At 41.0% G+C, this 24,254-nt stretch overlaps 1 protein-coding gene across 15 annotated transcripts in view; it reads right to left on the reverse strand.

Moving 5' to 3' along the window:
• LOC138929705 (zinc finger protein 665-like) overlaps nt 1-24,254 on the reverse strand; it is a 170,482-nt gene that overhangs the window by 133,572 nt on the left and 12,656 nt on the right. For 13 of the 15 annotated variants that reach the window (XR_011446014.1, XR_011446016.1, XR_011446015.1 and 10 more), the window contains exon 4: nt 23,689-23,815. Coding sequence is in view for 1 of the 15 variants with exons in the window: in XM_070289538.1 (XP_070145639.1) it covers nt 15,090-16,498; nt 23,689-23,815 (1,536 nt within the window). In the remaining 14 variants the exon portion in view is untranslated. Of the gene's footprint in view, nt 1-14,445; nt 16,499-19,947; nt 20,148-23,688; nt 23,816-24,254 lie in introns of those variants that run through there. The other 2 variants (XR_011446018.1, XM_070289538.1) reach the window with 2 other exon arrangements.

A 24,254-nucleotide genomic window follows, 5' to 3' on the forward strand; every position in this document is an offset into this window, starting at 1 on the left:
CATTACAAACTTCTACCGATTTTCAAACAACCTTTCTGGAATATTTTGGAGAAATTTCATTTCATTATCCTTCTAACAAACTCTAGAATTTCTTCAAAAATACTGAATTTATTCTCTGTCACATCACAACCTATTTCTCAAACTGATATTTTCTATATAGATGGGACTAAAAACACCATAGCCTCATTCTGATCTCTCAAAGAATATAAAGTCTTTTATGCTAAATTTCACTCTGCTCAACAAATTGAATTATATGCTCTCAATCACGTTATTCACCTACATTCTTATCCTATTAATATAGTTTCTGACTCCTTATATTCAGTTTTTGTATTAAGAAATATAGAAACTTCTACCATAAATTCTAATCATTCTATTATCCAACAACTTTTTCTTGAACTACAATCTGTTGTGAAGAACCGCACTTCCCCTATTTATATTACCTGTATTCAAACACATTCTTGTCTTCCTGGCCCTACGCCTCATGGTAATGAACAAGCTGATAAACTTGTCTCTCTTGCTACTCCTGCAGAGCATCATGCTCTATTACACAATAATGCTGCCTCATTACATCAAATTTGAAAAATTCCATACCGACTTGCTAAAGAAATGATTAATAACTGCTCTACTTGTAGGCCCCTACATCTTCCACCCATCGCACAAAGTATCAATCCTCGAGGATTACAACCCAATGAACTATGGCAAATGGACGTAACTCATTGCCCTGAAGTTTCTCCGTCTTCCTTCTTACATATCTCAATCAGTACAAGTTCTTCTCTTATATGGGCCACAGCTCCCTGAGGTGAAACTACACAACATGTTATTACCCACCTATTAACTGGCTTTACAATAATGGGAACACCTAGTTCTGTAAAAACAGACAATGGCCCTACCTATATTTCTATGCAATTTTAACAATTTTTACAATAATTTTCTGTTAAATATATTACAGGTATTCCTTACAATCCACAAGCACAGGGCATAGGTGAACGAGCACATCACACACTGGAACTACAAATAATAAAAAAAATTTTTTAAGAGGGGAATACACAGGAACGTGTCTATCTTCCTTATCTGTTATGGTCTTTACAAACCAGGACCTGGGGACTGGAGTCAATGCAAAGAAGGGGAAGAAAAGAAGCACGCAGGGCACCCAAGTCCCCAGTGAAACGAGGGTACTTTATTTGCAGAAATGCATGCTTATAGATCTTCAATAAAATGATTACTCAGCCATTAAGAATGAAATTCCATCAGTTGCAACAAAATGGATAGTCCTGGAAGTAAAATATCACTGAAGAGAGTGCCTGAAGGGAGTCACTGAAGGGAATCCAAGCAGGTGCTCTTTCCCAGGATCTCAGTCCTGAGAACCACGTGCAGCTCTGCTCATTCCTGTTTTCCAGAACTGATAAGGAACAGAGAGTCCTTGAGAAATAGCACTCAAAGGAAGGAAATGCAACATACTGGATCCCTTAAAGTTGAACATCCTCTGACAATTTCCCTTTTTCTATTTTTTCATAATTGGTGATGACTGCAGATACTTTTGTGAAAAAGGCCTTGACCAATTGAGTTTGCTTAGTTTGAGCAATTTTAGTTGAAAGGCATTGGTATACTACAAATATAATCACCAGGATAATTATCAGCGTTATAGCTCCAGATCCAATACTAAGTGTAATGCTTTGAAACCATGCTCGAGGGTCTGCTGCTGCTGCTAAGTTGCTTCAGTCGTGTCCAACTCTGTGCGACCCCATAGACGGCAGCCCAACAGGCTCCCCTGTCCCTGGGATTCTCCAGGCAAGAACACTAGAGTGGGGTGCCATTTCCTTCTCCAATGCATGAAAGTGAAAAGTCAAAGTGAAGTCGCTCAGTCGTGTCCGACTCTTAGCGACCCCATGGACTGCTGCCCACCAGGCTCCTCCATCCATGGGATTTTCCAGGCAAGAGTACTGGAGTGGGGTGCCATTGCCTCGAGGGTCTAGCCCACATAATTGATCAGCTAGCTGTTCCACTAAGGTTTCCAAACTGTTCCAAGAGAGTAGACTCTTAGAGAAGGTTTCAAAGGTTTCCTTTTGTAATAATTGTACATTTAACGAAGCATTATCATGTATGTCTTACAAATTAAATTTGATTTGTTCCCAATAGTAGGCACTATAGTTGAACCGAATAGGAGTAGTACAAAATTGAGGAGCATTCCAGTCACATTTTAGTATAATTTGTTTTTGTAAATCTATTAGTTGATCTCTGACCCATTGGATGGCTGTTTTTATTTCCTGTATTTCATCTTGAACTTCCTCATTTATCTGAGCCTGAGTGGTCCACACAGTATGAGCATCTTTGGTCCACTTTTGAATAAAGTTGTGTGTTTGAACTGAGGTTTGTAAAGCAGTGTCTGCGACAGCGGCAGTCGTGCAAATGGCTATTAATCCCCAAATGCCAAGAATTAACCATCCAATGAATCGTTTAGATCACTGAAGTAATTTAGTAAGTAGCAGGGAGGCAAGTCCTGCCATGGGATCCTCTTTGCAGGGTCGCTGGAGCTCTACTGGCAACCATAGATTACGTCGAGATTGAAGAATCCAAAGGGATTCGTTTTGCAAAGAAACAGAGGAATTAAGACAAGTATACAATTTACACAAGTCATAGAATGTAAAGTCTTATTAAACTGCAAGTTCCCCATAGCTATAACAAACGGAAGGGGAACACAAGCTTGTATGAAATATGAATGATTCTAACAAAAGGAAGCGTTACTATGACTGCGGCTGGTCCCCACGAAATATCCAGTCCAAGTTCCAAGTTCTTCGGTGCTCATGGCAAGTTTCCAGATTTCCATTGTTCAGGCCCAATCCATTTATTGAGGACGATTTGAGGGCGATGGGGTGCCATTCCACTGTCAAGCCAGCAAGAAGTGCTTTGTCATGTAATGTTCCATCTTAGTATAACCTTCTATGCTACTTGAGTAGCATAATCACACACAGCGCTGTTAATATCATCTGAGCAGTTAGACAACCACATACCATGGGGTCCCCAACCAAAAATGGTGTAATTGGCCACAAACATTAATTTTCCTGATTTAGCTTGACATCTGGAGTATATTTAAAGTTCTTATATGTAAACCCTTTGCATAATGATTTTTGTCCTTTTCCCGGAGTTTCAGTAGTGATGACATGGTTCTCATAGAAAGAAAGGGCAGTAAACAGTCCAAGCAATGTCTGAAAGTTCTTCTTTGGAGGCGGAATGAAAGCCCATGTTTGTCAGCTAATGCATAATTCTCCTGGACTCATGCATAGAGGAAGGACTTCATACCCGAGAGAAATATTAATTAGCCTCCCTTCTACCTCAGGATGAAAGGGCCCCTCCAACCTCTGAGGAGGAGGCATACGTACTGAGTCATTGGTGGATACAATTCATTATCTGTCCATTCTACAACCTGCAGTAAAGGGGGGTTGGATATATAGGCCCAGTAAGTATGATTAGTTAATTCAGCTTGAGCAGGGGAGGCAAAGGCAAGCAAAGCAAGCATAGCCACAAAAATATTTTCTGGATTCCGAGGCATTCCCTATTGAGAAACAAGATTTTCAGCTTGATTAGTAAGGGTTTTTATTTGTCCCCAAGTAGGGAGATCTTGAGGTCGATGACGTCGAGGGTGGTGCTTCTTGGAAATTTTTAGAGCCGCCATGGCCTGTGTTGGAATTTTTTCATCACGGGGGTTTTGACTTTTCACCTTTATTTTGAACACCGGAGGCTCCCCTGGGGCAGATCTTCCAAAGAAGCCAACTGAGTTCGTTGGATACATCTGGAGAAATACAAACATACCCCTTTCCCTGTAAGATTAATTTCCCAGATTTCCATCACTTACTTGATACCAAATAAGGCAGAGGAAGACAGTTCAGTTCAGTTCAGTCGCTCAGTCGTGTCCACCTCTTTGCGACACCATGAGTCGCAGCATGCCAGGCCTCCCTGTCCATCACCAACTCCCAGAGTTCACTCAAACTCATGTCCATGGAGTCGGTGATGCCATCCAGCCATCTCATCCTCTGTCGTCCCCTTCTCCTCCTGCCCCCAATCCCTCCCAGCATCAGAGTGAACTGAGTCAACTCTTCGCATGTCCATGGAGTTGGTGATGCCATCCAGCCATCTCATCCTCTGTTGTCCCCTTCTCCTCCTGCCCCCAATCCCTCCCAGCATCAGAGTCAACTGAGTCAACTCTTCGCATGAGGTGGCCAAAGGACTGGAGTTTCAGCCTCAGCATCAGTCCTTCCAATAAATACCCAGGACTGAGCTCCTTTAGGATGGACTGGTTGGATCTCCTTTCAGTCCAAGGGACTCTCAAGAATCTTCTCCAACACCACACTTCAAAAGCATCAATTCTTCGATGCTCAGCTTTCTTCACAGTCCAACTCTCACATCCATACATGACCACAGGAAAAACCATAGCCTTGATGAGATGACCTTTGTTGGCAAAGTAATGTCTCTGCTTTTTAATATGCTCTCTAGGTGGCTCATAATTTTCCTTCCAAGGAGTGAGCATCGTTTAATTTCATGGCTGCAATCACCATCTACAGTGATTTTGGAGCCCCCCCCCCCAAAAAAAAAATTTAGTATAAAAGTCTTTATATTCTTTGAGAGACCAGAATGAGGCTTTGATGTTTTTAGTCCCATCTGTATAGCAAACATCAGTTTGAGGTATAGGTTGTGATGTGACAATGTGAGGGATAATTCAGTATTTTTGAAGAAATTCCAGAGTTTGTTAGAAGGATAATGAAATGAAATTTGTCTAAAATATTCCAGAAGGGCTATTTGGAAATCGGCAGAAGTTTGTAGTGCATTCTCAAATTGAGATTTATTAATAGGTATTACAACTTTATGAGGATCGGAGCCAATTAGTCTTAGTTCTAATTATCCCATTGATAATTATTAGAGTGATCAAATCCAGATGGGGTGTAAGTGACCTTGTCCCTCTAAAATATGTATAGATCCATTCTATCGAGTGTTCTTGGGCAAGAAGTCCGGCTGTGGAATGGAGAGAAGGGAGTATAAAAAACTCTAGAGGTAAGTCAAGTCTAATACAAGTAAGAAACTGTTTTGCAATTTACTTTGTATTAAAGGAGGAGCACTTGGGGTAGGGTTGGTGGGGAAATTTTGAAATATTTTATGTTGTTCTAATTGAGCCTTTTGTAAAGTTTCATCATCGAATTCATATTCATGTAACAAGCGTTCCGCCTCTTGTCAAATATCGGGGGGAGACTAGAATTACCTTGAAATGGCAGAATCCCAGCTTTAATAAGAGCCCATAAGGACCAGAAATCTATTGGAATAGTTCTTCCCTGTCTTGAGGCTCGTTTAACATTCTCTTTAATCTGGTTCCAAATTTCTAAATTGAAACTGCCTTCACTGGGGAACCAGGGATTATGTTCAACCACTGTTTGGAGATAAAGCCTCTATTCGCTGATGTGAACCCAAAAGTCCTTGAACTTTAAATAAATGATGAAGTACAAAAGTGGTGGGGCTTTCCAGCCGTTTGTCCCATATCCCCACACTTAGCAACCTCCGTAGGTGCAGTCACTCCGTCCGCTTGCCAAGGGCATTCTCCAGGTCCCTGTTCGGGCACCATTTTTTACGGACTTTACAGACAGGTACATGGGGACTGGATTCGATGAAAAGAAGGCAAAGGAAAGAAAGACATGGGCACCCAAGTCTCCAGTGAAACAAGGGTACCTTATTTGCAGAAATGCATGCTTCTATACCTTCAATAAAATGATTACTCCGCCATTAAGAATGAAATTCCATCAGCTGCAACAAAATGGATAGTCCTGTAAGTAAAAGGTCACTGAAGAGAGTCACTGAAGGGAATCCAAGCAGGTGCTCTTTCCCATGATCTCAGTCCTGAGAACTGCGTGCAGCTCTGCTTGTTCCTGTATTCCAGGAACTGGTAAGGAACAGAGAGTCCTTGAGAGACGGCACACAAAGAAAGAAAATGCAACGTATTGGATCCCTTCAAGTTGAACGTCCCCTGACACTTATCAGACTTTACTAGATTCCAACGCAATATAGTCTTTAATCCTATAACTATTGTTAATACAGGCTTATTTGTTTTAAATTTTTTAAACTTACCACAAGGAGATATTTTGACAAAAGCAGAAAATCATTTCGAAGCATTGAAGGATACCTCCCTTCCTCTGCCCATTTGGTATCAAGACGGGTTGATTAAACAATGGAAATCTGGAAAATTAATATTACAGGGAAAGGGGTACGCTTGTGTTTCTCCAGATGTGGTCAACGAAATCAGCTGGCTGCCTCTTCGGAAGATCCGCCCCAGGGGAGCTGCCAGCATTCAAGACAGGGAAGAAATGGCAAAATCCCCAGGAGGAGGAGTTTCCAGTACAAGCCATGGCAACTTTAAAAATTTCTAAGAAATGCTGCACTCAAGGTCATCGACCTTATGATCTCCCCACTTGGGGACAGATAAAAACCCTGACTAATCAAGCTGAAAATCCAGCTTCTCAACAGGGAATGCCTCGGAATCCAGAAAATATTTTTGTCGCTATGCTTGCTTTGCTTGCTTTTCCTTCCCCCGCTCAGGCTGACCTGATTAATCACACTTATCGGCGTTATATATCTAACCCCGCTTTATTGCAGGTTGTAGAATGCACAGCTATAGGGCTGGTCGTATCCAGTAATGACTTACTACATATGCCTCCTCCTTGGAGCTTGGAGGGGCCCTCTCATCCTGAGGAAGAAAGAAGACTAATTAACATTTCTCTAGGCTGTGAAATCCTTCCTTTATGCATGGGCCCAGCAAAATTATGTATTACTGTTGGTCAACAAACGTGGGCTTTCATCTTGCCTCCAAAAATGAACTTCTGCACATTTTTCAGACTGTTTACTGCCCTGTCCTTTTATTAGAACCATGTCAATACTACCAAAACTCCAGGAAAAGGACAAAAGTTGGAATGTTAGGTGTTTATTATAAGGATTTAAAATATACTCCTGTTTATTGAGAGAGATGTCAAGCTAAATCACGGAAATTAATGTTTGTGGCCAATTACACCATTGTTGATTGGGGACCCTATGGTATGTAGCTATCTAACTGCTCAGATGATATTAACACTATTATGTGTGATTATGTTACTCAAGTAACATGGAAGATTACCAACAGTTCAATGGACAAAGGACTCCTTGTCTGGCTTGATGGCAGAATGGCACCTCCTCGCCCTCAAATTGTCCTCAATAAATGAATTGGGCCTGAACAATGGGACATCTGGAAACTTGCTACAAATACTGAAAAACCTGGAACTTGGACTGGATATTTCACAGGGACCAGTCATAGTCATAGTAACTATTCCTTCCACTATAATCATGCATATTTTATACAAGCTTGTGTTCCCTTTCCTTTTTTTATACCCATAGAAAACTTACAATTTAATAAGACTTAACATTCTGTGACTTGTATAGATTGCAAATTGTATCCATGTCTTAATTCCTCTAAAAAAATGAACCCCTTTTGAGTCTTCGATCTCGACGTAGTCTGTGGTTGCCAGTAGATCTCCAACGACCCTGGAAAGAGGGTCCCATCGCAAGACTTACCTCCCAGTTACTCACTAAATTACTCCGACGATCTAAGCAATTCATCAGATGATTGATTCTTGGCGTTTGGGGGTTAACAGCCATTTACACCATTGCTGCTGTCACAGACATTGCTTTACAAACTTCAATTCAAACACAGAACTATTCAAAACTGGACTAAAGATGCTCATTCTATATGGGACATAGGTTCAGATAGATGAAAAAGTTCAACATAAAATTCAGGATTTAAAAAGAGCCATCCAATGGATTGGAGATCAATTAATAGATTTACAAACACAAGTATTATTAAATTGCGATTGGAATTGTACTCAATTTTGTATCCCTCCTCTTTGGTTCAACCATAGTGCCTACAACTGGGAGCAAATCAAATTGTATTTGCAAGATACACATAATAACACTTCCTTACATGTACAGCCTGTGGCCACCATCTTGAATTGAGTGTCGTGTGCAGCACGTGTGCACACCGCCCTCTGAACTGAGGTATCTGTGCAGTCATTTTGCACCAAGAACTCTGGCTTGAGGTCTGAAACGTTTGAAATCTCAGCATGTGACTATGAGTGAGTGAAACTAAGCACAGAGAAAAAAGGAAAAAAAAAATGGGGTGGGGGTATGGATTTGATTCTCGGTTGGGGAACTAACTGCTCTGTCGTCAAGCTGCGACAGCACAGGACAGGCCTAGAGGAGCTACTGCACGTCCAAGGTCGGGGCGGCAGCCAAGAGGAGCTATCCCACATCTGAGGTCAGGGGCGGCGGCCGAGAGGAGCTACCCCATGCCCGAGGTCAGGGCGGCCAAAATGAGCAACCCTACGTCCAAGGAGGGGTGGCTGCATGAGTGCAGGAGGGCCGAGAGGAGCTACTCCATGTTCAAGGTCAGGACGGCTGGCCGTGAGGAGATACCCCTCGTCCAAGGTAAGGAGCACCGGCTGCATTTTGCTGGAGCAGCTGTGAAGAGATACCCACATCCAAGGTAAGAGAAACCCAAGTAAGACAGTAGGCACTGAGAGACGGCATCAGAGGGCAGACAGACTGAAACCACGATCACAGACAACTATCCAGTCTGCTCACACGGACCACAGCCTTATCTAACTCAATGAAACTAAGCCATGCCGTGTGTGGCCACCCAAGATGGGCGGGTCGTGGTGGAGAGGTCTGACAGAATGCGGTCCACTGGAGAAGGGAATGGCAAACCACTTTAGTATTCTTGCCTTGAGAACCCCATGAACAGTATGAAAAGGCAAAATGATAGGATACTGAAAGAGGAACTCCCCAGGTCAGTAGGTGCTCAATATGCTACTGGAGATCAGTGGAGAAATAACTCCAGAAAGAATGAAGGGATGGAGACAAAGCAAAAACAATACCCAGCTGTGGATGTGACTGGTGATAGAAGCAAGGTCCGATGCTGTAAAGAGCAATATTGCATAGGAACCTGGAATGTCAGGTCCATGAATCAAGGCAAATCGGAAGTGGTCAAATAGGAGATGGCAAGGGTGAACGCTGACATTCTAGGAATCGGCGAACTTCTGGAATGGGTGAATTTAACTCAGATGACCATTACATCTGCTACTGCAGGCAGGAATCCCTTAGAAATGGAGTGGCCATCACGGTCAACAAAAGAGTCCGAAACGCAGTACTTTGATGCAATCTCAAAAACGACAGAATGATCTCTGTTCGTCTCCATGGCAAACCATTCAATATCATGGTAATCCAAACCTATGCCCCAACCAGTAACGCTGAAGAAGCTGAAGCTGAATGGTTCTATGAAGACCCACAAGACCTTTTAGAACTAACACCCAAAAAAGATGTCCTTTTCGTTATAGGGGACTGGAATGCAAAAGTAGGAAGTCAAGAAACACCTGGAGTAACAGGCAAATTTGGCCTTGGAGTACGGAATGAAGCAGGGCAAAGGCTAATAGAGTTTTGCCAAGAAAATGCCCTGGTCATAGCAAACACCCTCTTCCAACAACACAGGAGAAGACTCTACACATGGACATCACCAGATGGTCAACACCAAAATCAGACTGATTATATTCTTTGCAGCCAAAGATGGAGAAACTCTATACAGTCAGCAAAAACAAGACTGGGAGATGACTGTGGTTCAGATCATGAACTCCTTATTGCCAAATTCAGGCTTAAATTGAAGAAAGTAGGGAAACCCACTACACCATTCAGGTATGACCTAAATCAAATCCCTTATGATTATACAGTGGACGTGAGAAATAGATTTAAGGGACTAGATCTGATAGAGAGAGTGCCTGATGAACTATGGATGGAGGTTCATGACATTGCACAGGAGACAGACATCAAGACCATCCCCACGGAAAAGAAATGCAAAGAAGCAAAATGGCTGTCTGAGGAGGCCTTACATATAGCTGTGAAAAGAAGAGAAGTGAAAAGCAAAGGAGAAAAGGAAAGACATAAGCATCTGAATGCAGAGTTCCAAAGAACAGCAAGGAGAGATAAGAAAGCCTTCCTCAGCGATCAACGCAAAGAAATAGAGGAAAACAACTGAACAGGAAAAACTAGATATCTCTTCAAGAAAATCAGAGATACCGAGGGAAGATTTCGTGCAAAGATGGGCTCAATAAAGGACAGAAATGGTATGGACTGCTGGGAGCCAGCATGGGGAATCCCGCCCATGGCAAAGGTCATGAGGAAGGGGCCTGACATGCAAAGGCGGGATCAGGCCTCGCGGGGGCCCCCTGGAACTTCTCGAGCATCTACTCCAAAACCAGAATGTCTGTCTTATTATTTTATGACTTTCACCAACTCCTATGACATTAACAGGGGGCTATCCTTGACCACCTTCCTCTGGAAAAACTTAACTTAGAGCTCCAGTTAACAGTCTCCTGCATATGAAAGGAGTGTCTCAGCTCAAACCCCTCTGATGGCTCTCTAACATGCCTGACAGGTTTACCCGGACTTTTACAGCTAAGCATGTGATTGTTTATAGCCCCCCAACCTCGAGAGGCACGGGAAGCTTAAAACATCTTAAAGATATTAAAGTCTTTTTAAAGAGCTAAGAATTACATTGGTGAAGGGTTTCATTGTTGAGTTAATGATTGCCACCAGGCCTCCATATCCTTTATCTTTTAGGCACCTGGAGGATATTAATCAATGTAATTGGGATGTAGAAAAAGGAATATAGTTGTTCTGATATTAGCAATACTAGACTTTAGAGTTAATGAATTTTCTCTTTGTTATAAATTACTATACTCCTCTTTCTTTGTTATAAATTGTTGTGTCCTTGCTATGTAAGAATGTAACCTTAATTAGTGCTTTCTGAGAGTGGCACCAGACTTTAGTAAGAACTTTTAAGGCAAATAAGTTTTCTGGTTGACAGACCCTTATCAGAAAAGGGCCATAAAATGCTAATAGGCCTCCTGGCCAGAAGATGATGCAAATCACCTCTAAGACCTGTGTATACAGCTAGGTATGCAGAGAGAAAGCCTGGTCTCGTTAAGGGTCAGGGCTGCTGACCCTGCATGACTTTGTATTATCCATTGATCTCTATGTACAACTTGAAGTATAAAAGCTTTCCTGGAAAACAAAGAGACGGACCAGTTTCTCGGAAATCTGGCTCCCCCTGTGTCTTCTTTTCTTACTCTATTTTCTGGTTGATTCCCTTCTGGAGCATAGAGGCTCGCTGTGTCTACTTATTACCTGGGCTTCTAAGACCCACGCGAGAGGGAGCCCAAGGTGGGGTACCTCCGCTATTCAAGTGGGCGCCTGCGGCCCTACGTAGATGGTGCAAGTCCCTTGTCTCGGGGCTTTGTTGGCTTTCTATGTAAACCAAGGAATACAGCCTCTTTTTCTCCTCTATTTTCTCTCCTCTCTCTCACTACACTATTCTTCCCTAATCTCTCTTTATATCTCTAATTAAATAATTCTTTCCTAACCGCTGACTCCGTCCCTGTTTCGAATTTCCCTGGATCCACCAGGGCTGGACCCCGGCAATGGACCTAACAGAAGCAGAAGATATTAAGAAGAGGTGGCAAGAATACACAGGAGAACTGTACAGAAAAGAGCTTCACGACCCAGATAATCACGATGGTGATCATTCACCTAGAGCCAGACATCCTGGAATGTGAAGTCAAGTGGGCCTTAAAAAGCATCACTATGAACAAAGCTAGTGGAGGTGATGGAATTCCAGTTGAGCTATTTCAAATCCTGAGAAGATGATGCTGAGAAAGTGCTGCACTCAATATGCCAGCAAATTTGGAAAATTCAGCAGTGGCCACAGGACTGGAAAAGGTCAGTTTTCATTCCAATCCCAAAGAAAAGCAACGCCAAAGAATGCTCAAACTACCACACAATTGCACTCATCTCACACGCTAGTAAAGTGATGCTCAACATTCTCCAAGCCAGGCTTCAGCAATACGTGAACTGTGAACTTCCAGATTTTCAAGCTGGTTTTAGAAAAGGCAGAGGAACCAGAGATCCAATTGCCAACATCTGCTGGATCATGGAAAAAGCAAGAGAGTTGCAGAAAAACATCTATTTCTGCTTTATTGACTATGCCAAAGCCTTTGACTATGTGGATCACAATAAACTGTGGAAAATTCTGAAAGAGATGGCCATACCAGACCACCTGACCTGCCTCTTGAGAAAGCTGTATGCAGGTCAGGAAGCAACAGTTAGAACTGACATGAACAATAGACTGGTTCCAAATAGGAAAAGGAGTACGTCAAGGCTGTATATTATCACCCTGCTTATTTAACTTAGATGCAGAGTACATCATGAGAAACGCTGGGCTGAAAGAAGCACAAGCTGGAATCAAGACTGCTGGGAGAAATATCAATAACCTCAGATATGCAGATGACACCACCCTTATGGCAGAAAGTGAAGAGGAGCTAAAAAGCCTCTTAATGAAAGTGAAAGAGGAGAGTGAAAAAGTTGGCCTAAAGCTCAACATTCAGAAAACGAAGATCATGGCATCTGGTCCCATCACTTCATGGGAAATAAGATGGGGAAACAGTGGAAACAGTGTCAAACTTTATTTTGGGGGGCTCCAAAATCACTGCAGATGGTGACTGCAGCCATGAAATTAAAAGACGCTTACTCCTTGGAAGGAAAGTTATGACCAACCTAGATAGCATATTAAAAGGCAGAGACGTTACTTTGCCAATAAAGGACCATCTAATCAAGGCTATGGTTTTTCCTGTGGTCATGTATGGATTTGAGAGGTGGACTGTGAAGAAAGCTGAGTGCCAAAGATTTGATGCTTTTGAACTGTGGTGTTGGAGAAGACTCTTGAGAGTCCCTTGGAGACTCAAGGAGATCCAACCAGTCCATCCTGAAGGACGTCAGTCCTGGGTGTTTATTGGAAGGACTGATGCTGATGCTGACACTCCAATACTTTGGCCACCTCGTGCGAAGAGTTGACTCATTGGAAAAGACCCTAATGCTGGGAGCGATTGGGGGCAGGAGGAGAAGGGGATGACAAAGGATGAGATGGCTGGATGACATCACCGACTCTATGGACATGAGTCTGAGTGAACTCCAGGAGTTGGTGATGGACAGGGAGGCCTGGTGTGCTGTGATTAATCGGGTCACAAAGAGTGTGAGCGACTGATCTGAACTGAAATGTGTACAATTGTTGCAAAAGGAAATCCTTCAAACCTTCTCTAAGAGTCTACCCTCTTCCAAAGGTTTGGAAACCTTAGCTGAACAGCTAGCTGGTCAATTATCTGGGCGAGACCCTCGAAGATGGCTTCAAAGCATTACACATAGTATTGGATCTGGAACTATAATGCTGATAATTATCCTGGTGATTATATTTGTAATATACTGATGGCTTTCAACTAAAATTGTTCAAACTAAACAAACTCACTTGGTCAGGGCCTTTTTCACAAAAGTATCTACAGTCATCTCCAATTATGAAAAAATAGAGGGAACTGTCAGGGGACGTTCAACTTTAAAGGATCCAATATGTTAGTTTCTTCTTTTGTGTTTCTCAAGGACTCTATTCCTTATCAGTTCCTGGAAAGCAGCAATGAGCAGAGCTACACGTAGCTCTCAGGACTGAGGTCATGAGAAAGGGCATCTGCTTGGACTCCTTTCAGTGACTCCCTTCAGTGACCTTTCACTTGAAGGTAATCTATTCAGTTATTCCCCTCTTACTCAGCATATGGAATGCTTTCTTGGCCCTTTCAAGATTGTTATTTGCTTGGCTTTCTTTTTCCTCATTTATTTTTTTTACTGCCTACAGCTGCCTTGTATGAAGATATAGAAACATGCGTTATTGCAAATAAAGCACCCTTGTTTCACTCGACACTTGGGTCCCCTGCTTCCTTCTTCTCGTCGACTCCCGTCCCCAGGTCCCGGTCTACAAAGACTGTGACAGCTCTGTCTTCAATTTCCACAAATAAGAGTAACTCTTCTTTAATCATACATCCAACAGCTATTTCTATCCAATGGAGAACATGACCCTTTTCCTATGCATTGTTCCTAGCACACCATCAGTTCCTGGAAACTGTCCCTCTCCTCCAAGCCCAGGCCTTTTAAAATCTTGCCTGCTCTGTTCAAGGTCAGTTGGTAGAACATTATGTTTTATAACAGGCTGGACTACATAGAGAAGGGCTTCCTGATCCTACTGACCATGACGAGTCATGTACTAGTTTAACATTATTTCCCACCCTCCCTGTTGCTAATTCACACACGCTATTGAATTTCATAATTTAGGCTGTGTATTTTTCCAGGAAACATGGATGTAATGATTCGTATCTCATGAAGTCAGCCCCTTCATCTCACTGATTCCTTCCCAGAGACCATCGTGAAACGCATGTAGCAAATGCGTCTGATCAATGTTTTACTAAAGTCAAGCTCTTAGAGCTCACCACACAGCACGCCAATAAACTGAGCGACTACTTGCTGGGCAAGGAATAGTGACTTTATTCAGAAAGCCAGGAGACCAAAAAGATGGTGGGATACTGTCCCAAAGAATCATCTTTGCCAAGTTAGAATTCGGGTTTCTTTTACATGAAAACATCTCTATAGCTTCTCTTCAAATATGGACTTAACTGCAGTTGCTGAGTGTCTGAACTAAAATCATCAGAGAATACATATAGTGAAAAGGGTAAAGGATTTGCTTCAACCACTGAGTCTGGGAAGTATGGCTCCACTATATTCCTGTCTTGTGACTTTTGGGTAAGATCCTTGCCACACACATTACATTGCTGTGTGTTTTCTCCAGGATAAATACTCTGATACTACTGGTAAGATGTTAGCTGTGAGGATGGTGTTGTTTTTTTTTTTTTTCTTTTTCCACATCTGTGAAATTGATGAGGAATCTTTCCAGAATGAATTCATGTTCTAAAGACCTGACTAATAAACACATATATATCTGGCTTCTATCCAGTATGAATTTTCTCATGAAGCCCAAGATGTTGCCACACTCGTGATATTTGTATGGTTTCTCAGCAGTGTGAATTCTCTGACCAACAGTAGGGTGTGAATTTTGAACTGTGAATTTTGAAGACTTCTACCATATACCACATTCACAAGAGTTTCTCTCATGTATGGATTTTCTGATGTTTAGTGAGTGCTGAGACCTGAGTAAAGGATTTTCCACACTCGAAACACTTGAAAGGTTTCTCTATATGTATTCTCCGATGACTTGTAAGGTGTGAATTTCGACTGAAGAACTTGCCACACTCATTACATTTGAAAGGTCTCTCTCCAGTATGAATTCTCCAGTGAAGTCGAAGATGTGGTTTTTGACCGAAGACTTTTCCACACTCATCGCATTTGTAAGGTTTCTCTCCAGTATGAACTGTCTGATGACTTAAAAGGATTGACTTTACACGAAAGGCCTTGCCACACTCATCACATTTGTAAGGTCTCTCTCCAGTATGAAATCTCTTATGACTTATGAACTGTGAAGGCTGACTGAAGTGCTTGCCACATTCATTACATTTGTAAGGTTTCTCTCCAGTATGAACCCTCTGATGGCCAGCAAGGTGTGCATTTCGGATGAAGACCTTGTCACATATATCGCATTTAAATAATTTCTTTCCTGTATGAATTTTCTGATGTCTCCTGAGGTTTGAGCTGTCAGTAAAGGTTTTGCCACACTCATTACACTGGTAACTTCTCTTTCTTGCATGGATATTCTGATGACTTACAAGCAATGAATTCTGACCAAAGATTTTACCACATATATCACATTTATGTAAGTTTGCTCCTGAGTGGATTATCTGATGTTTAGCAAGGGTGGAGCTATCATTAAAGTTTTTGCCACACTCATTACATTTGTAACATTTCACTTCAGAATGAATTTTCAAATGACGTGCAAGCTGTGAACTTTGATCAAACAATCTGTCACATACTTCACATTTATGTGATTTCTCTCTTATATGGATGGCCTGATGTTTAATGAGGTATGAGCCCTTACGATAGGCTTTCCCACACTCATTACATTTGTAAGGTTTTTCCCTCTGTGCTTTGAGGTCTTGTGTTATTCCTGAAGGATCCACAACATCACTCCCATATATATTAGAAACACTGGTTTGGGCACAAGGAGGAATTCTCTGAAGTGGTGAAAATGAGGAACTGTTGTTGACAGATCTCTTAACTTCATTATATTCAGAAATTATCCCTCCAGTTTGAAATATCTGCAGTTTATCCTGGAAGTTAAATCCAAGCCTGTTTCCAAAGGGCTTGATTCCTGCATCCTTTCTATCATGCAAATCTCTTCCATCAGGCACATTTCCATTAAGGCTTACAGGTGCGCCTTTGTAATTTCTTTTGTCATCTCTCTGCAGACACTCAAAGTCACACATATTTTCCTGACTTTCCCAAAGATTAAAGCATTCGATTTCACAGCTTTCAGGGTTTCCCAGCATCAATGTTTGGAATGTTTCTCGTTTATCACTGGTCGCTTTGGGTTGTAAATGCTTGGTCACATGTGTAGGAGAGATATCTACAAGATAAAAAGAACCACAGGTATCCTGCTCACAATATTTCAAAAATAAATCTTTCATGTTGAATATATATTACACCAAAAGTAACACTTACACCAAGTTATGAAACACCACAATGTTGACCTGAAGTTTCAAGGAACAGAATTTTTAACTTAAGAAAGCATGATAACATAAATTCACTGTTAAGGTAGCCTAGTTTTAAAAACCATATGCCAAACACACTCACATTGGACAATCTTAGGCCAACTCTCAAAAACAGGGTATTTTTCTACCAGAACCCCTAGGAACGTTTCAAACCACAGTTGTCTCAAATTGAAAAGAAAAATATTATACTATCATTGTATTCTGCATATTTACTGTACATAAATAAATTATAAACAACATATTATATAACAGTAAATAATCCAAAACCAAGCTTACCCAATTAATAATTAACTATTCATAATTGGTTGTTTACCATTGAAAACAAATGAGAAAATGAAGACTATGACTAAAACAAGTTTTTGGAAACAACACAGTTTTCTAAATCTGCTATAGAACCATGCACCCAAAAAGAAAAGGCACTTTACAATGTGAACAAGTAGTATGTGTCAGCTGTATTGCAGAATACATGCGAAAAGACCACCATCTATAAATGACATAAATTAAGATGTAAAATAGTCACCAGTTTTCTAACAGCAAATAAACAAAGCAATCCCCACCTATGTTGCTGTTGTTCAGTCGCTCAGTCGTGTTTGCCTCTCTGTGACACTGTGGACTGTAGCCCACTGGACTCCTCTGTCCATGGGATTACCCAAGCAAGAATAGTGGAGGGGGTTGCCATTTCCTTCTCCAATGCATGAAAGCGAAAAGTAAAAGTGAAGTTGCTCAGTCTCTTAGCGACCCCATGGACTGCAGCCTAGCAGGCTCTTCCATCCATGGGATTTTCCAGGCGGGATTTTCCAGGCAAGAATAGTAGAGTGGGTTGCCATTTCCTTCTCCACAGGATCTTCCCGACTCAGGGATCAAACCTGCATCTTGCTGCATCAGCAGGTGAATTCTTTACCACTGAGCCACCAAGGAAGGCTTCTCTCTAGCCATGCACTATTCTTAATTATCTGGTTTAATGGCACCAAAATATAATAAAAAGTGAGTGCTTTGTGTATTTATTGACTTGGGTCTGACACAATATTGCTGAAAAATGTTGCAAGTGAAAAGCATACAAGATATAATGTAGCTGAAGTCTGACAGAAAACAAAATTCTGTAAAGCAATTACCCTTCAATTAAAAAATTAATAAAATTTTAAAAAGATATAATGTAGATAGAGTCATATCATAAAGAACATGACAGAATATAGATATTACCTTTTTTAAACAAAAGTAAATTTTGAGTATTTACTATAAAACATGCATTACTATAAGCCAACTGACCGCACTCATTTGCTTTGAAAGGCTTGAGGTAAAATACCATGTTTTTCTCTAATCAGAGCAGGAGACACACCCAATTGGTACACAAAGTGGCAAGAGAAGCGGGAAATGAATCTGAACCTACAGACGGAGCAAACTTATTTGTCAATATGACCACCCACCGAAAGAATAGATTAGAAACTATTTTTTAAAAATACAAGGAACTCGGAAAATCTCAAGGAAGATACAAGACAGAAGTAGTCTGTTTAACTATTATTCAGTGATCCCATCTCAAAATGGGTTGTGAGTCATCACGGATACACAGAGTGATCTAGGTCATGTCCTGAGAAACTTGTTCCATAAATGACCAGAGATGGTCTTTACAGTGAGAGTATGTAGAAGGTGGAGGGATGTCGTACGTAAGAACGATGTTTCCGTCCATATCAAGGTACTATGTAAGGAATGGTCAGGACTAAGAAAGGGACTGCGTGGAGCATAGGGCACACAGGTTTATGTCAGATATCAGCTTGTGACTGCATGTCTTTGTGAAAATAACTGAGAGCACAAACTAATATACTGACCTTAAAAGAAAAGAACTGGTTCAGCAAGTTTATGGGCATTATACTATGGGTAGGGGACAGAAGCAAGAGAGATTTTAAAAGTGACTGTGATATATGGAAAAGCAGGATAATACCTGTTATACATACTATTTACAATGTAATGTATCCAACTGTGACTTTTGTAAGTTACAATGGAATGCTTATATTCAAGAAAAACATATACAATATTCCCAGATATTGTGTAAGAATCTTATTAGCCGAAATTAGAAGGAAAATCCAGGAAAAGGCTATCTAAATCTGGGTTCCTCTGCCAAGTATGATTAACCTCTCTACTGGACATTTATTTCGTTTCTTCTTCCACACATGTTCATCTCAAGATTGAGGAGTATCAAAGAAAAGGAGGGATTGAAACTGACTCTGGAGGACCTTCCCAGTTACAAAAGCCTTTCTGAGGGATCCAACTCCTTTTTGTAGAAAAAGGCTTCATTCTCCTGGATCTTCCCTGAGTTCAAAAGAGCAGTTTCAAACAGTTACTAAAGCATAAAAGGACCACATCATGATCAAGCGGGATTTATTGCAGGGATGCAAGACCTCTCAATATCCACAAGTTAACCAGTAGGATGCACCCCAGTAAGAGCTGAAGACTAAAAACCTATGATGATCATTAGATGCAGAAAAGCTTCTGACAAAATTCAAGTGCCATTTATGATTAAAAAAAAAAAAAACCCTTCAGAAAGTCAGCACAGATGGAGCCTACCTCAACATAATTAAAGACTGTATATGTCAAACACACAGCTAACATCATACTCAACAGGGAAAAACCAAAAGCATTACCCTTAACAACCTGAATAAGACAAGAATGTTCACTATTGCCACTTTTATTGAACACATTTTTGGAAGTCCTAGCCACAACAATCAGAAAAGGAAAAGAAATAAAAGGAATTCAAGGTAAATAAAAATAAAAAAGAAGCTAAACTGTGAGTATGGTGCTACACACAGAAAATCCCAAAGATGCCACCAGATGACTACTAGACCTCATCAATGAACAGAGGAACCTTGCTGGATACAAAATATCCAGAAAACTGCTGCATGTCTATACACTAATAATGATACATCAGAAAGTGAAATTAATGAAACAATCCCATTCACCAGCTCATACAAAAGAATACAATTCTAAGGAATACACCTACCTAAAAAGTCAAAAGAACTGTACTCATAAAACTATAAGATGCTGATGACTGATACCAAAGATGACACAAACAGATGGAAACATACACCATGTTCTTGGATTGAAAGAAGTAACACTGTCAAAATGACCATACTGTCCAAGGCAATCTACATATTCAATGCAACCCTTATCAAATTAACAATGACATATTTCATAAAACAAAGAAAAACTTAATTTGTAACAAATACAAAAGACTCTGATATCTAAAATGATCTTGAGAAGGAAGAGCTGGAGGAATCATGTTCCCTCAGTTTAGACTATACTACAAACTTACAGTCATCAAAGTGGAAGTGAAGTCGCTCAGTTGTGTCCGATTCTTTGCGACCCCATGGACTGCAGCCTACCGGGTTCCTCTGTCCATGGGATTTTCCAGGCAAGAATACTGAAGTGGGTTGCCATTTCCTTCTCCAGGAGAGCTTCCTGAGCCAGGGACTGAACCTGGGTCTCCTGCACTGCAGGCAGGCGCTTTACCACCTGAGCCACCAGGGAAGTAGTATGATAATGGCACAAAACGGAAACAGAGATCAGTAGAGCAGGAGAGAAAACCCAGAAACAAAGCAATTTACTTATGGTCAATTATTCTATAACAAAGGGGGAAAGAATATAGAATGAAGAAGTCTCTTTAATAAGTGATGCTGGGATAAATGGACAGTTACATGAAAAAGAATGAAATTATAACATCCTCTAACACCACATACAAAAATAAACCCAAAATGTATTAAACATCTAAATGCAAGACCAGATAGTATAAAATTCATAGTGGAAAACAAATGCAAAACACTGATAATATGTTGCTGGATCTATGTCTTAACAGTCACAGTGATAAAAGCAAAACCAAACAAATGAGACCTAATTCAACTTAAAACCTTTTTGCAAAGTGAAGGAAACCAAATAAAGAACAAAATGACAACTTCTGGACTAGGAGACTATATGCAAACGATGCTACCTATAAGGGATTTATTTCCAACATATACAAATAGCTCATACAGCTTAATATCAAAACAAACAAACAACCCGATCAAAAAATGAGCAGAAGATCAAAACAGATATTTCTCCAAAGGAGACAAATAGATGGCCAACAGTCACCTGAAAAGATGTTCCACGTCTCTACTTATGAGAGAAATGCAAATCAAAACCACAAAAATGTATCACCTCCCACTGGTCAGAATGACCACCATCAAACAGTCTACAAACAACAAATGCTTGAGAGGGTGTGGAGAAAAGAGAACCCTCCTACACTGCTGGAAGGAACATAAATTGGTACTGCCACTTTGGAAAATAGCGTGGAGGTTCCATAAAGAACTAAAAATAGAGCTATCAGAGGAACCAGCAATTCCAATCCTGGGCATATATCCAGAAAGGATGAAAACTAATTCAAAATGATACATGCACACCAATGTATTTAGCAGCACTATTTACACCAGCCAAAACACGGCAGCAACCTAAATGTTCACTGACAGACAAAGGGAGAAAGAATATCTGGTACATATAGACAAGGGAATATTGGGAAGTAACAGTAGCTCGGCCGTGTCCAGCTCTTTAAGACCCCGTGGCCTGCAGCCTGCCAGACTCCCCTGTCCATGAAATTCTCCAGGCAAGAACACTGGAGTGGGTTGCCACCTTCACAGCATAAAACACAATGAAGTAATGCCTTTTGCAGCAATACAGACAGACTTAGGGATTATTCTAAGTGAAATCAGAGAAAGACAAATATCAGAGGATATTATATGTTGAACTGAAATGAATGATACAAATGAACTTATTCACAAAATAAACTCACCAGAATAAAAAACAAACTTATGGTTACCAAAGGGGATAGTACAGGATGGTGATGGGGGCTGGAAAGGGAGAGATAAATTAGCAGTCTGAATATATACAAACTAATGTATATACAAAATAGATAAATAACAAGAACCTACGATATAGCTCCGGGAACTACACTGAGTATCTTGTAAACTGCTGTGTACCTGAAACACAACATTGTAAATTAACTATACCTAAAAAGTGGAGAAGGAAATGGCAACCCATTCCAGTGTTCTTGCCTGGAGAATCCCAGGGACAGAGGAGCCTGGTGGGCTGCCGTCTGTGGGGCTGCACAGCGTCGGACACAGCTGAAGCGACTTAGCGTGCACACGTGGGTGCATGCACTGGAGAAGGAAATGGCAACCCACTCCAGTGTTCTTGCCTGGAGAATCCTGGTGGGCTGCCGTCTGTGGGGCCGCAGAGTCGGACACAACCGACGTGACTTAGCAGCCAGCAGCAGCAGCAGACCTAAAAAGAATGGTTAAAACAAAACCAAAAACACCTCTTGCGGAGATGTTCAAAAGATGTTTCACAAGGGCATAAAAACTACTAAATGGGGGGAGCAGTCTATGAAATGAGACGTGTTGACAAAAGTGAATACCCACCAGCAAAAGAATTTACTTGGAACATTATCTTACACGGCAGACAAAAACGAACTCAAAATGGTTCAAAGACCTAAACCTACGTCCCAAATGTATAAAAGTCCTAGAAGTATACGTGCAGGAAATGTTTCTGGAAATTGGACCCACAAATGATTTACCAGATATAACACCAAAAGCACAGGCCACAAAATAAAACCAGATATTAATAAACTGGACTATATCAAAATTATAAACTACTGTGCATTAAAGTGCAGTGAGTTTGAAAAGACAATCAACAGTAAAAGAGAAAATATGTGGAAATCATACATCTGATAATAAATGAGTACAAAGAATATATATATAAAAATTTTAAGAGGGACTGATCACCAGTTCCAACATACGGACCATTCCCCAATCAACTATCCAACGCGTTGCAGATACAAAACAGAAACATGAAGAGTAACACAGAAATTTGAACTCAATGGTAAAATTTAAAAAAAAAATACCTACAATGCACAGAACATCAGTGCAGCCAATAGCCCCATAGATATGAGAATGTGAACTTGGACAAAGTTGTCCTGGGATAAACTCCCATACCATTTACAGAGGCTAAAATATACGGTCCTTGATGCACATGAACAACACTGTCATGGTGCCCTTGACAGAGTCTCCAAAGCCTGAAAATAACCTGGAAAGATGTATCAGGCTCTCGTGATACTTTCTCTCTCATCATCCTAGAACATACTGACCACTCTGCTAGATAGCTTCAAGTGGTGACTTTGTGCAGAGCAAGAAAATAACATTAGGAACAGTGTCTCCATCACAGTTTTCTATTGTCTAGTAAATCCACTCCACAGAGACTCAGCAGAGGCTGCCAATTAAACATAGGTGGATTATCACAGCAAGGAAACCAGATAAAACTTCAGACCCTCAGGAATATATTTCAAAGAAATTCAAGACGTAAAATGATACAAAGTAAGGAGAATGGAACATCGGGAACAGCCGACATTCCCAGACTGGGTAGAGCAGCACAAGCGTAAAGATAATAAACACGAAGGTCAGACATTACAGGATCTGGAGCTGGGACCATGCACTCGACCTACAGACGGCAAGCTCAGAGCCCACGAGATTCACATACGCTCCCCTCGTAGATCTAGGATCAAAAAGATGATCTCTCTACCTACTCTCTTTACATTTTTCTAAGTAACAACCACAGAGGATCCAATCCACCAGCTTGCCCCACTCCTAAACAGAAAAAACCAGCCCTTTTGAGATACTCATTTTTCTTTATGCATTCTATTTTTAGCTATTCTTACATCACTCCCCACTGTCCAGAGATTTTCTCGTGCTCCAATGTGGAGATGATATTCAGATCCGAAACAGAAATTCTGGGACTCCCCTGGTGATCCAGTGGTTAAGCCTCTGCATTTCCAATGCAGGGGGTGCAGGTGTGATCCTTACTCAGGGACATGAAACAGACACAGCGTCTGAAGACGGTCAGTTTAACCTCGTGAGGCTGTGTCATGCCCGAGTCACCAGAACTCTCAGATGAAAGACATCAGGGCCTCCCAAGGGGCACACAGGGAAAATGCAGATACCCAAGGGCAGCTCTGGGAGGAAGTCATCCTCACCCACAGACAGCAGGTTCCTGTAGGTCTCCAGCATCACGTCCCTGTACAAGGCCCTCTGAGCAGCGTCCAGGAATTCCCACTCCTCCTGAGAGAATTCGATGGCCACATCCTCAGAGGTCAGTTGTTCCTGAAATGAAACAACACGTCACCAAAAGGGCCATGAACAGTTCTCATTTTCATGCAAAAGAGAAAGGGTGGTAAGGGGTAAGGATTGACTTGGTTGAAGTATGTGTTCTAACAGATCCCTGCAGGGGTATCTGGAGAAATTATGCATCTCTAATCTTAATTTCTAATGGTTTTTCCTAAGGCCTTATGAGATCCTCCAATTAATATGGATTTTTAATCATTGTTCAAAATTTTTGAAAATTTGAAATTAGAAGAGTCATTAGATTATGACAAAAAAAAAATAATCACAATAGTAAAGTAAAAAAACTTCTTGGAGAATTAAAAATCATGGCAAAAAAGAATATGGAAAAAAATATATAGTTATTAAGCAAGACTATCTCAAGAAACATCATGATGGGAAGGAAACATTCAATATATTCCTTCCGAAATTTCAGTGTCCA

Source organism: Ovis canadensis, chromosome Y (genome assembly GCF_042477335.2).
Source record: "Ovis canadensis isolate MfBH-ARS-UI-01 breed Bighorn chromosome Y, ARS-UI_OviCan_v2, whole genome shotgun sequence".
NCBI classification, from domain to species: Eukaryota; Metazoa; Chordata; class Mammalia; order Artiodactyla; family Bovidae; genus Ovis; species Ovis canadensis.